This window comes from Mustela nivalis (genome assembly GCF_964662115.1).
Source record: "Mustela nivalis genome assembly, chromosome: 11".
In the NCBI taxonomy this organism is placed as follows: Eukaryota; Metazoa; Chordata; class Mammalia; order Carnivora; family Mustelidae; genus Mustela; species Mustela nivalis.
In genome coordinates, this window is record NC_139030.1 from 111,469,056 (window position 1) to 111,484,305 (window position 15,250).

The window sequence follows — 15,250 nt, forward strand, 5'->3', positions numbered from 1 at the left end:
TATTTACTGACTCCAAAGGTGATGACTGATTAATGTTAACTATTAGTTCTCAAAGAACTAAAATATAATGAGTGAGATATACTTAATACAAACTGCAATTAATAAATTTAATCCTCCTTAAAAGATAAAAACTTCTCTTTGAGATCTTCCTTTGCTCTACGAATTATTATGTATATAAATTATTGTACAGTATTTTAATAATAATTCAGCTATCTAAAGCAAATGGTTAGCAAATTAATTTAAAAATGTGTTTAACCTAAGTTAATACACGCAATCATTTTATTTTCCATATTGTTCATACTATTTTGGATTAATTTTATCAGCCTATATAATCCATAATAATTAGAATTAAACCTAGTAACATATTAAGTATTAATGTGTTTTATATCTTTTAAGGAAAATTGTGCAACAGAATATAAGTAATATATAATAAATAATAAATAAAAACTATATATAAATAATAAATTTATAACAAATCAATTTATTATATTATTATAAATATAATATATTATATATAATATATATTATAAATATAATATATTATATTATTATATAATTAATATTAGCTAATTATAATAAAGTTAATAAATAAAAACTATATATATTACTATATATTTTTTCCTATATTATATAGTAATATATATTACTGTATATTGTTGCACAATTTTCCTTAAAAGATAATATAGTATATACTATAGATATAGTATATACTATACTACATATGTATTATATATAGTAATATATATAGTTATATAAGGTTCATAGCTGTCTTGCTATATAATATATATAGTATATATACTATATATATATATAAATATATAGTAATATATAGTAATATAAGGTTCATAGCTGTCTTGCTCAAGGTATCAGTTGCTCAACTTTTACTCGTTGATCTTCCATTTATAAATATTTCCTCTAGAATTTATACTTCCAATTTTTCCTATACTTGAGATCCTTAAAAAGCCTATTTTTCAGTATCTACTAACACCTATCCTGTGAAACCACCCTATTTCCTTCCTTCCTCATCTCCCACTTGTTAGTTTCTTTCTCTTCAGTTTCTCTCATCAGCTCCTTAAGAGATAATTAACAAAGAATCATTTTTACTTAATGTACTTGAACAAGGAAAAGGGAAGAATATACCTTTTGCCAAGATGTGCAGGAAAACTGATAACCTTCCTAGAACATGTCTTCCCTATTGGCTAAATTCAAACAAAAATTTGGGGTCATGAAAAAAAGATAGTGAAAGTTGAAAACTGAAGTTATGGTTTTTTCATGGCTGACCAAAAAAGGGTAATTCTGATACCTATTACTCATAGATAGTGTTTATGTCCTACACATGTTTACCTTAATAGCATATTTATAAGCACTCATGCAATACTTTGAATAGTGACAGTACATACCAGTTGATATATTGAATCCAAAGCTTTAAGGAAAAAATAAAAAAGAAATGCTCTATGAGAAATTTCTAACTATGCAGCTATCATATAGAAAATATTTCAGATTTAGCATTTTTTTAAAAAGACTTTTTAAATTAGAAAAGCAGGGATTACCAAGAATTTCCTGGTGATTTTCTGAATTCTTCATTTGTAATTATACCAAACTTCTTAATTCTCATATTAAGCCTCTGAAAATGAATAAAATATTTTATAAGCTTAAGAAACTGTAATAACATTGGAAATAAAACATAACTAAAAGACAACAATATTCCTAATAGTAGTTCTCAGGAAAAAACAACAGATGAAATAATTAAGATCAGTATTTCAAACCTCAGATAGATATATAATTTGTGGAGAGTAAGTGGTAAAGAAACATAAGATTTTAACACATAAAGATAAATATAATCTCCTAGGCTCCAAAGAAACATAAGGATGGAAACTTACCTTACCTTACCAGATATTAAAATTTCTTACATAGCAATAATTATAAAAAGTTTGGTTCTGATCATAAAGTAGAATCAACAATGTTAATAAAAAATTAATAATAATAACTGATTTATTGAGCATATACTGAGTCAATGTGTTAAACAGTATACATGTTTTATTCATATTTACATTTGATTTAATTACTTATATTTAGTTCTTGCAAAAAATTTATTATCTTAATTTTATAGATAAAGAAAAGTGCAGAGGTTAAGGGCACAGAGCTAATATACTTGAACGTATTATAATTTAGCATATGAGCAAGGCAGCATTTCAGGTAAACATGAATTATTTATTAAGTTCAAGAGACAACTGGCTAACATTTTAGAAGAGAAACGTAGATATTCATGACACTTCTCAGACCAAAAAGTATTTCCATAGTTAAAGATTTTCATTAGAAATTTCAAAGGACCAAGGGGCGCCAGGGTAGCTCAGTTGGTTAAGTGTCAGATTTCGGTTCAAGTGATGATCTCAAAGTCCCAGAATCTAGTCCCACATCCATCCAGCTCCCTGCTCCGTGGAGACTCTGCTTGTCCCTCTCACTCTGCCCCTCACCCTTCTCTCTCTCAAATAAATAAAAAAAATTTTTTTAAGTACCAGAAGAAAACAATAACATACATTTATATAATTTTGGAATTGTGATTATTTACATTAGGAGAGCAAGAAAAAAAAAAAAAAACACCAAAAAGCTCTCTAATATATTTGATTACATAAAATCGCAAACATCTACATGATAAAATACACCACCACCATGTTAAATATACATAATAAACTGGTAATTTTTTTACAACGTATAGAACAAAGTTTTTCTCTCTCCAACATAGGAGTTTTACAAATACTAAAACTACTGATACTCTAAATAGAAAAAGAAACTGGTAAAACACAGAACAGGGCATTTACAAGAGAAGAAACAGAATCCTCAATTAACATATGAAAATATTTTTCATCTTCACTAGTAATCAATAAAATGCATACTAAAATAATATTAAGGTATATTGCTTGCCTGAGCAAAGATAACTGGTACTGGCAAAGGTGTAGGAAAATCTCCACTGACAATTATTGCTGATGTGAGAGTTAACTACCACCATCCTTTCTGAGGGTAAATGTGGTGATGTGTACAGCATCTTTTTTAAAAAAATCATATTCTTAGATGTAAAAATTTCACATCTTATGAATTTAATCTAAGATATATTAGTATAAAACAAACAAACAAAAACCTTCCACTGGAGCCAGAAGTAAAAACATCCAAAATCACAATGAAAGATTTTTAACATCCTCTTTCACTATTCAATAACTAACAGAGAAACAAAAACAGTTCATGTATGTTTGTGTTAACAACACAATTAATGAGCTTGATCTGATCTAATGAAAGTGTGTGTGTGTGTGTGTGTAAATCTGCACTCAACAAATGGATACTCTTCAAGAACATGTACAAGAGGTTTATTTTATAAAGCTGTAATAATTAAAACAGTGTATTAACTCTGAGACAAAGAAACCAATGCAACAGAATAGGGAACTCAAAAATCTTTGGAGGAAGGATGTACCTTAGTAACAATAAATGTCATTAGGATAATTGAAAACTGATAATCTATATGTTTAAAAAAACTGAATATATACAAAATAAATTCTAGACGAAACCAGTGCTTGAGTTTAACAATGTTGAACTTCATCTGAACCCTGTGTTCTCTGAGACAAGTGGTAGTTGAAAAATCCCACCACATTTTGTGTTCCCAGAACTGAGTAACTACAAAGACCACTCTGTTCTAACAAGCTCTATCCATCCCAAATATGACCCACTTCTACCTTTCCCCAGTGACATAACTTCCTTGTTTACCTGCCTTTATAAAACCCAAGTCCCCTTCTTTTGAGATGTTCTTAATGACTGCTGTCACTATTGCAAGACCCTCAATAAAATCACCTTCTTGTGTGGTGCCTCTGACAAGCATGAAAAGCAGAGTGAAAAAAACACTGTGAAAAGAAAATGTGAGAGAAAATCTTGGTAACACCAGGGCAAGTAACAATTCCTTGACTAAGATGGATTAACTTCAGTAACACTGTTCAAGTTAAAAAAAAGTTGCATAAAAAACACTCATTTATATAAAACTTAAAAAATGTGTGTGCATGTGTGTGTAATTAAAAATCCAAACTTATGCAACAAAAACTCAAACTGTGGATGAAAAGGACATGTATCAACTTTTGAACAGTCATCTATTGTGAGAGAGGGCGGTGAATAGCATGGGAGAGGGGGAAAGTTTTGTTGGATATATATCTTCATTTTAAAATTGATTTGTATCAAAGTTTCCAATAACTTGGGAATTCTGTTAAAATACAGATTGTGATTCAACAGGATTGGGACTGGGGGTGGTGCTGAGATTCTGCATTTCTAATAAACTCACAGGTGCTGTTAATGCTTCTGGGCCACGGAACACACTTTAGATCCTTGAATTTAAAGACAATATGGCTAACTTTATTAAACCTAGGTGGTGTATATAAAAGAGTCTATTATTTTCTGTGTATGTTTCATCTGGTTCATAAGTAAATATAAAGTTGAAGAGAATTTCTACCAGCTTCATTGAGGTGCCACCATGCAATAGTGAATAATCTCTCTCTCAACTGTATATACATATAGCTTAAGGCTATTCTCATGTATTTGTAATACTATTTACAAATACAAATACAAATACACAAACACATATGAAAGTAAGGAACTCACATGGAATTCTAAAAAAATATCAGGAGAGTAGCATAGATTCTTATAAAATTATTTTATTAAATTAATTAATCATTATAAAATCAATAAACTATTAATAATTAATTAGTAGTAAAATTTTACTTTTTTGTCATTCAGTCCCAAAAAGTTGACAAATTTCTTAGTTAATTTAATCCTAACCTCTTCATCTGTCATTGATGAGATACTCCTGAGGGATACTTTTTGAGGTGTTCTTACACTATAAAAAAATGGAATATAATAGCATTAATTCAGATTAACATTTAGAATTCAGATTAGTATGTAAAGTAACATAAGTAAAGTGCTTCACAAAAAAGAGAAAAAACTCTGCTTCATGAATGATATTTTCTGCATTTGAAGAAATGGGTTTAGGAAGTTTACATCAATTCATTAAGACAATCATTAAGCATAGAATGAAATGTCTCTAAAGGCCAGACCATTGGTGTGGTTGGTTCTCTGCTATTTCATCAGCATCTAATACACTCCCCGTTTATAAATGCCCTCAACAAATAACTGTCAAATAAATAAATAAATTTCATTTACTGATTCCAATGTACCAGGATATTATAAAGGCTATAAAGATAAACACAAGACAGCCTTGCCCTTCAGGTGTCAAAATCTAGTGGAGATAACAGACAGAATTAATTTATATCTTATACATTATAAAATTATATACTAATAAATATTGACATATTTAGAAATATATGTATTTTTATACAATAGGAAGAAAGTATGGTCACATAAAAAAGGAGGAAAGATATGTATTCAGAGACAGAAACTATATATAAAGTCATGTATAATGTGAAAATAAGTAAGGTGGCAAGGATGGTATAATATGTACAAGATGCTATGAAAAACCATTAAGGAGGGAATGCTCAGTTTGCTCACAGAGATCAAGAGTCCATTCTCAAGAATTAATTTTGAGTCTTGCAGAATAAAGCAAAGCTTGACGGGTGGCCTGGGGTACAGCAGGAGGGATTAAGTTATTGGGAGACAGATACTTGAGAAAGAGGAACATATAGGAAAGCAGGAAAACTAAGGTTTATTTTAGAAAACTGCAAGCAATTTAGCATGTCAAGGTTTAGGGTAGAAGAGAAAAAAATGTTTGGATATGAGGCTGAAAAGGTATACTGAGGTCAGACTATGAAGTGCTTGGTCATCATGCTAAGAGATTTGATTTGTAACCATGATTATAACCAGTAAGAGTGATTTAATTAGACTTGTATTTAAGAAAGATTCTTTGGTAGCAACAGGAAATATGAACGAGAAATGGGTAGGACTAGAGAAAAAGAAAGGTCTTTCAATATGGTTGAGGCCAAAAGTGATTAGAGCTTGCGTTAAGGCAATAATTTTGATGAGTGAGAAGAGGTTTAAGAGCTTTCAGGAAGTGAGCTGACGAGATGATCGAGCAGATGGTAAAATGGCTCCCATATTCCTGACTTGGAAGACTGGGTGCGGTGTGCAACGCGATTTTAAGTACACCGATGCATGTGTGCCAAAAGCATATGCACAGGGCAGAAAGAAGCTGGGAACAGAGAAGCATGTCGGCACACAGGAAAGATGGGGAAGGCAACATTTAAAATGAAGTATGTGTGTGTGAGAGAAAAGATGGAAGCAGATGGAAAAATGTTTGTGGGGAATTTTTTTTTTTTTTAAAGCAGTTCTCATTTTCATTTCAAGTCACCTAAAACCTATACTTAAAATTCAGGGAATGTCTAGTTCTCTAAATAAGTTAACATATATAAAGGCCTTAAAATAGTAGTTAGTAAATAGTAAGTTTTAAACGAATTTTAACTATTTTATTATTACCCTGAACCGTTGAAGAGCTTTAGTCTCTACTCTCACTTTTCTACTCAATTCTGAGTTCCAAAGAAGATTTGGTAAAATCTCCCTGGGATAAATATAACTTTCAACTTCAACCTTGTCACCCAATTAAAGCATTTTGTTGAAATAAAGATGGTCTCTTTAGTCAAAAAAAGGAGGAACTGGAATAAGAGCTTTCATTAACTGTCAAGATTTGCCCCAGGAAATATATAAAACTCACCCACCCCAGTAGGTATTACAATGACAGTGGTTTCAGATATGCCTTAGAAAGATACTTTACATCATCGAGAGTTGATGCAATCTGTTTCTAAAATGGTTATGAATGAGAAGAATTGGAGAAGAAAAGGATAAAGAAATTCAATAAATTTCCAGAAATACTTGAATTGGATCTTCAAAATGTTCTTATTCTTTTCCTTGAAGAATTAGACCAAAAATATCCATATACTACAGCAAATTTCAAAGAAAATATAACTTAAACTACAGAGAGGCTTTCTTTCATTATCTTAGTAGAAAAATAGCTGTAAATTCATAGTATCAAATTACTGTCAGCATCTAATTACTCTAAGATGCTGTAATGATGAGTAACTTACTGAAGATGATATGCATTTGTTAGATGTACAGTGACAGAGTAAGCATTTTTAAAACACTTTGTTTAAAAAAAAAAAGGAAGGAAGGAAGCCAGCAAGATGGTAGGGGCAGGGCAAGTGGGCAAAAAAATAAAATGCTTTTTGACTGCAGTATCTCTTAAGAAATAGGTGAAAAGAGATAAGGGATATGAACAAATATTCACTGGATATCTACTATGTCCTCGGTATTATACTAGTCGCTTTACATTTTCCCTTATTTTGTCTTTAAAAAATTGGCAAAGTATTATCTGCATACAATAATATAGAGGGGGCACACTGACATTAACAGTCTATCATAACAGAGCTAGTAATGGATAAAGCCAGAATTTAATCCTGAAGCTTTCCAACTCCAACGCCCACAGTCTTACAGCATACTGTGTTGCTGACTCTTCTATATAGGATATATATGTCTTATATTTGACTAAATGTGATAAATTTAAAAAAAATTTGTGTATTTCACTGACATATCATGTGCTTCTTTTGAACTACCATCTTCACTTATAGTTTCTGTTTCTTCCTCCTTTAGGGAAAAGAAAAATGTATTAGGACCAATCTTAACATATATACAAGAGTAGGCAGTTTTCCCCCAAAATGTATATCCCTAAATTGCCCGAAATTTAATAATTTAGAGATTAATTTCAGAGAAACTGTTTCATTTTCAAGTCCAAATATCCTAGCCATTCACATCATGGTTCTCCCCCCTGTATGACGGAGTGTTTCTTTATACCATTCCCAATGATATAAATCCCTTTTAATCTAATTCTTTTTAAAACTTGGCCAAGATCAACCAAAATAAGAAAAAGGAAGTGTAATCTGTGGTTGGGAAAGAAATAACAACCAAGAGGTATCTAGAAATATTTCGGCCCTTACAGAATGCAGCAGAAAGTCCACAGATAGCAATAAGGACATGGAACCCATGAAGTTTATAGAGAAGGATAACAAAATATACATTTTCCCCCAAGGCAAAACATCAGAATGTTTGCTGTCATGAAAATTAAGAAAAACTAAATAAATTTAAAGCATCTTTTTGCCCATGTGCACCATAAACTCAACATTCTTGTTACATATGTTTTGATCATCATCCAAAGTCACTAATGAACACCTTTTACTGACAAATATTAAAATAGAAAAATGGAAAATAAAAATATATCTTAAAATTTACTTTGAATTTAAGTTTAGAACTAACATATTTTTATACCTCAAGAATGTCAAATTCTTCTTCAAGCTCTTCTAAAGAAACTTCTTCTTCTTCTATGTTGAATGAACACAATGAGAATGAGATGACTGAGACACTTATGCATACCATAAATGCAATTCTAGCAGTATGGTTTCTTCAACCAACCTTCTTTACTCCTTCCAATTCATTTTCAACATGTTTTAAACTAATATTCTTAATGTACCATTCTGATAATGTTACTTGTCTAGTTAAAAACTTGTAGCTGCTCTTACTAGAGTAAAAAATCTTTAGTCTGACATTCAGGGCCCCTCAAAATTTGTTTCTAAAAGAATGTCTAATATTATTTCCTGTGACCCTCCTTTGGATGAGGAGTAAGAGTACTGGTTAGTCAATATTTGCATATTTGGAATTAAAAGGGAAGAGTGCTAAATAAAATGCTATCATTCAAATATACAGATAATTGTAGATTGCCTTTTGGGTTAGGCCCCATGCTGGGTGATAAAGATAAGAAGAGGTAAAGCTATATATAAGAAATATTACAATATTTAGTGACTTTTATACTAAGTATACCAAGCACTGAATGAATGAAAAACACAAGTGCTAGAGTTTAGGGCTTGTTTCATTGTTTTGGGAAAAAAAAAAAAAAAAAATAGAAGGAGGGGTGCCTGGGTGGCTCAGACCTTTGGCGCAGGTCCTGATCCCAGGGTCTGGGGATCAAGCCTTGCATCAGGTTCTCGGCTCCGCGGGGAGTCTGCTTCCCTCTTTTCTGCCTGCCTCTCTGTCTACTTGTGATCTCTCTGTCAAAAAAATAATTAAAATCTTAAAAAACAAACAAAAAAGGAGGCCAGGCAGAGGTAAGAGTCCCATAAGCTATGAGTGAGAAGAAGAAAATGAGGAAAGAACTTGTGTGGTGATCAAACACAGCTTCCCTCCAAATCTAGGGCTTCTTCCTTTCTTCCTATTGACTCTAGCTGTTGCTCTCGACCCACAAAGCTTTTTCAACTTATTTTTTCTGTATTCTTTCACATACCTTTACTATTTAATTTGAATGTCTTCTTCTATGTTAATGGTTTTGAATTATTTTTTAATTATAATTCACTGCAAATCCTTTTGGAAATAAAAAGCGACCAAGTCACATTTTTTTTACTGTTTCAAATTTTTTTTTCTTCAGAAAGCAAACAAACCAATTAAAAATATATCTGAACAAACTTTTTTTTCCAAAGAAGATATACATATGCTCACATGTACATGAAAAGATGCTCAACATCATTAATCATCAAGGAAATGCAAATAAAAACCACAATGAGATATCACCTCACCCCTGTTAGAATGGCTATTGTCAAAAAGACAAGAGATAGCAAGCATAGGCAAGGATGTGGAGAAAAGGGCACCCTTGTGCATTGTTCATGGGAATGTAAATTGGTAAAACCACTATGTAAAACAGTAAGAAGTTCCTCAAGAAATTAAAAATAGAACCATATGGTCCAGCAATCCCTACTCTGCATATTTATAAAAAAAAAAAAAAAAAGAAAAAGAAAACACTAATTTGAAAAGATATATCCACCCCCTGTTCACTGTAGCATTTATTTACAACAGCCAAAATACAAAAACAACCTGTCTACTGATAAATGAATGGATAAAAAAACATTGTGGTGTATATCTATATACACAATATTTTTTGTATATATATGTATATATATACATATATACACACACACACACATGATATGGAGTAAAATAAGTCGTTCTCTGATCTCTTAAATGTGGAATCTAAAACACAAACCAAAAGATACAGATTGCAAACTGGTGGTTGTAGAAGATGGAGGTAGGAGGCGAATGGGTATACTATGTTTTGTAAGTTTAAATAAATTGAATTAAAAATTATTTTTAGAAGTATACCCAACATTATATAATCATGATGAAAGAATGTGAAAGTATTCATTAAAAATGTTAAGTGTGAAAAAAATAAAGTGAACAAAAAACATGCAAAAACTTCAGGAAAAAACAAAACAAGAAAAATTCCCAGCCCCCACAGCCAGCTGTGCAATATTCTTCATGAAGCTGATCACCCTTGCTGATATGATTTGCATTTATTCTGAACCTTCCTCCATATTTATTCCTCTCATTCAACAATGATTCTAACAGGGTTATTTGTGAACTATTCTCTTTTAATAGATCAAATCTTCCGGAGGCAGAGATTATATTTTATTAAATGTTGAATCCCTCGGTGTCTTGAATTCCCCAAGGTGGTTTTGATAGATGTCTAGTAAAAACAGAGTAAGTGAATAAATCTGAGTAAGTTTTCAAATGTCACTGAAATAATTCTCTACAAAAGAGGTAAAGCCCAGAGGAGATTGCCCTTAAGAAACTATTATAGGGAATAATATCTAGACAAGTCATAACATGAACCAAAGATAAAAGAAAAGTTAATATTCAGTAAAAATTATTAATACCTTTCTCACTCATAATTTGATCCCATGGATAGGGGACAACATGGACAGTAAGAATGGAAAATTCTAGTGATTAAGTGGAAGAGCTGAAAATCAGATCTTCAAATAATCCTCAAAAGTAGTATCTCCAATCTCAAAGACATAATCATAATTTTAATATAAAATACTTCTTAAATATAAATTATTTAATGTTAGAACATTTTCATGAGAAGAAAATAAAATGTGGGCTGGGTGGCTCAGTTGGTTAGGCACCTGACCCTTGATTTCAGCTCAGGTCATCTCGGCTTAGGTCATAATCTGAGGGTCATGGGACTGAGTCCCAAGTTGGGGTCCTCACTCAGGGAACAGTCTGCTTCTCTCCCTCTCCTTCTGCCCTTCTCCCTGCTCATGTGAACTCTCTCTCTCTAAAATAAATAAATAAATCTTTAAGAATGAAAAAAGAGAAAAGGAAAATGCTAGAAATTTCATAAATAAATTTATATTAAAAAACTATAACATTTTTGGATGAAAATTTCAGGTGAATTTGCAACTCTTATACTGATCATTTTCTCAAAGATCAACATGACATTTTGGTAATAAACATTCTCAAATTGGCATAATGTAAGTGTTCTGTCTGTCTATCTCTGTATAATAAACCACATCAAGACTTAGTGGTTTAACAATTTATCTTTCATGGTCCTGGGGGTTGATGAGCTCAGCCGCGCAGTTCTCACTGGAAGTATTTCATATAGTTGTCACACTGGGCAACTAAGGCTAGAGTCACCAGAAGGCATCTTCCCTTATTATGTGGCACCTGAGTTTAGGATGGCTGAACAACTGGAAATAGGGAGTCAAACACCTTTCTCCACTTGGCTAGCTTGTGCTTTCTTTTAACAGATTCAAGGTAGAATGACTTCTTATGAGGTGACTGACTTCTTCAGAGAAACTGCTTCAAGAGAGCCAGCAGGAAAGCTACAAAGCTTCTAGGACTTTATCTGGAAGGCATATAGTGTCACTTCTATTATAACCTAATGATTAAAGCAATTAATCTAGCCCAGATTTAAGGAAGTGTGGGGGGGGTTACTTGTGGGCACAAGAAGGTAAGGACAGATGGTGGCCATTTCGGAGCCAGCTACCTTAATAATATTCTTGAGAATATAGAAATACAACTTTTTTCTCTTTTTTTAAAGATTTACTTATTTATTTTTTATAGAGTGTGTGTGCACGCAGGGGGAGGGGCATTAGAAGAGGGAGAAAAACAGATTCCCCGTTGAACAGAGCCCAAGGCAGGGCTTCAGGGCTCAATCTCAGGACCTAAGATCATGACCTGAGCAGAAATCAAGAGCTGGATGCTCAACTGACTGAGCCACACAAATAGCCTTAAGTCTAAGGTAAATAAAGAATGGTATCCCAGAAGAAAACCTAAATCTAACTTCCCAATGAAAACTGAGAATAGAGAACCATAAACAGACTCATAATCCTGATTATTTGCTTTTCAGTATTCATTTATATTAAAAATTTATCTGTATTCTATTTCAAGAACCTAACATTTGGCAAAGGATCATATGTATTCTTGTTAACCCAGTGTGGTTCCTGAACCAGTAGAAATGTCGAAATGCAGAATATCAGATCCTACTCAGAACTACTGAATCAGACATGTATTTTAGCAAGAAGCTCAAGAGATTCCTATGCACATTAAAGTTTTGGGACGTGCTGATTTGGATCATATTCATGCACTAGCATACAAAGGGTATCCTCAAACTTCTCATCTGAAGAAATCTAGAAAACATGAAGTATCCTTCTTCCATCTTTGGAGCAGTATTGTACATTTAGCTTTGGTTTTAAGTGGAGAAAATAGCTAAAATTTGACTGTCCCTAAAAAAATCTTTGACAAGTTAGAAACTACATGTGTGGAGTGGAAATCCTATATTTATCTGGGACATCAAGGATCATCACTATGTATGTGGGAAAATGTTTGATCTATGACAGTTTATATGTATATATATACATATATATATAAACAACTAGGGAAGCTAAAGAGACAGACCCAAAAAGGTACAAAGAACTTCAAAATAGATAAGTACCTTATGTACATTTAGCTACTTATGTATAAAGACACATGGAAATGTTTTTTGCTATTATTAGTGAATCACTTAAAATATATTTTTGGGCAGGATAACATCACTGCCTTGCAAGTTAACTTGCTGTTATTTACCAATGTCTTTAGATTAAAAGAAAGCAAATTTAAAACAAAAATGTCCTTTTTAAACAAATAAAATTAACTTTTGAGAACATACCATTTTCTTCCAAAAATATGTTTAATCCATTCCCAATCTCTTGCTTGTTTCTTCTTAACTCATCACTCATTTCTAGGATCTAAATTATAAAATATAAAATACCTACAAGAAAGTTCTTAAAAATCAAATCGGTTCAACATTAAAGATAATTTTTAATTTTCTAGCCATTATTTTGTCTTGCTAGGAAATTATATTTGAATACTGAAGTCCTGTATAAACAAAACTGTTTCATTTAAGGAACAGCTAGAAACTTCAGGCTGGTTTCCAAAAGGCCCAGATACAAGCCTAGATTACAACTTAGACATCTGATTTAATAATTTTCTAAAAAGAAATCAAATGATTTTCCTAGTCTGTGAGAAACTTAAAAGAATGAGCTGCAATTACACTGACTTCTTCGTAAAGAAAGGAAAGGCAAAGACACTCCATTCTTCTAGTAATCCGATCTCATCATCCATCTGACTTCCCAGAAAAGACGAGGGAACTTGAGTTCTATTAGGGCATCATCTCAGAGAATCTAAATTATTGAAACTCCCCCATAAGGCTATGAGGGGCCTCAGTGCCTGTCCAACAGACTCTGTTACTCCAGAGCCTTTATCTCTATGCATTTGGATCACGCGCACTGTCCGAACCAACTGTTAAGGAGCCTGCTAACTTGTTCTCTCTGCTTTTCACTTGGCCAACGTCTTCCAAACCTTACGGTGTACTTCCCTGCTTAAAAATGTGAACGGCTTCCCACAGTCCTTATGATAAAATTTTCCAAATCCTTTGGGCACCTGGGCTGCTCAGGTAGTTCAGCTCAGGCCGCGGGAGCCTGTCGGGCTCCTGCCCCGCACGTGGTCGGCTGCCCCTCCTCCTGCTTGTGGTTTCCCTCTCTCTCTAATAAATAAATAAAATCTTTAAAAAATTTTTCCAAATCCTTAGAGGCCTGAGACCCTTTACGAACAATGTTCTACTATTCTAATCCAATCTCCGTTTATTCCTCAAGATCCAATGATGTAGAATTCCTTGCATTCATCAAGGCACTGACACAAGCTTACTAGTTTCTCCCACAGGTTTCTCCAAGCCGGAGTGGGTGCGCCTTTATGCTTCCATAAATATTCATTTATACTGCAATTTTTTCTCCTTTAGAGGGCAAAGAATGTCTTCATAGTGTGTTCAGCACTGAGTGTGACACTCCATAAACGTTACTGAATAAACAAAAGAATGAATATGCAACTAAAGTAGAGATGGAGGGGTTTGTTTTAGCGATTTCTAGCCCAATCTGAGTAGGGTGGAAGACATCTACACCCCCAATCCTCCACCACTGATTAGTTTAAAAGATTTTATGGAAAAAGTGGCCTAGGTCAGAGGCACTTGAATATGGTTAACAGTAATGTAGTAATAATTAAGTGAAAAGAGGTTATTCCAGGTCCTGCTAATGAATGTTCAAGACAAAACGGGGAGAAACAAAAATATGGCATGTTACAAAGGATTGTGCACTTAGGGGTCAAGTTCAGCATCTTCCCTGCAGAAGTGAAAAATAATGAGCTAAAAGAGATGGAGTTGAGATTCTTGGGGGAACTGTGATATAGGATGGGGCAGTGGTTCAAATCTGATAACCCCGGGACAGGATTTTAAAAACTAAAGAAAAGATCATTATATTCATGTGTAGTGGCTTAAGGAGGCATAAAAAGTGTAATAAAATATAAGCAGAGAATCGTAGGTGGCGGTGGGGGGACTTCAGTGCTAGTGTTCCTGGAAACAATAATGGTTTCGAAGATAAAAAAATTTCTTAAGTTTAGGTGAGATGAACCAAAAGATCTAGACTGAGGTAATCATTATTATTCATGCTTATAAAGTAGTTGACAATATCAAGTCATTTTTTAAAAAATCCGTCCTTGCAGTGCGATCGATTCCTTCCGCCGTCGGGGGTTGGTGTCCGGCAGTAGCGGGAGCAGAACCGGCCGGGCCCTGGGCCGCCGGCCGCCCCGAGGCGCACGTTCCATCAGTGACCGGGGAAAGCGTCGGGGTCCCCTCGCCTCCAAGACTCTGTGTGATCCGGCTCCGGCGGCACCGCTGGCCACGGCCGTGTAGACGGCTCGCGTCCGCGCGTCCAGCAAACACGTCCTCCCCGCATTTCCGGTTAAGAACCGCAGGCCGCCGGCGAGAGGGGCTGCGGGTCCACGACCCCAGCCGGACACCGGTGCGGCCGCGGGGCCTCCAGCGGCGTCTACAGGACACGCGCCGGGCCGCGGGGCTCACGGCCTCGTC

At 33.7% G+C, this 15,250-nt stretch overlaps 2 protein-coding genes across 2 annotated transcripts in view; one reads left to right on the plus strand and one right to left on the minus strand.

Annotated features, from left to right (window-relative positions):
- The window catches only part of SLC40A1 (solute carrier family 40 member 1), a 747,507-nt gene that overhangs the window by 414,158 nt on the left and 318,099 nt on the right, over window positions 1–15,250 (plus strand). The window lies entirely within an intron of this gene.
- On the minus strand, window positions 1,547–14,850 carry LOC309844002 (uncharacterized protein; the record flags this gene model as incomplete). Its single annotated transcript, XM_082690092.1, has 6 exons — window positions 14,038–14,850; window positions 13,001–13,079; window positions 8,296–8,348; window positions 7,562–7,617; window positions 4,810–4,867; window positions 1,547–1,624 (listed from the first exon to the last, which is right to left on the minus strand). The coding sequence occupies exons 2-6, from the start codon at window positions 13,068–13,070 to the stop codon at window positions 1,547–1,549; spliced, it is 315 nt and encodes a 104-aa protein (XP_082546218.1). The 5' UTR covers window positions 13,071–13,079; window positions 14,038–14,850.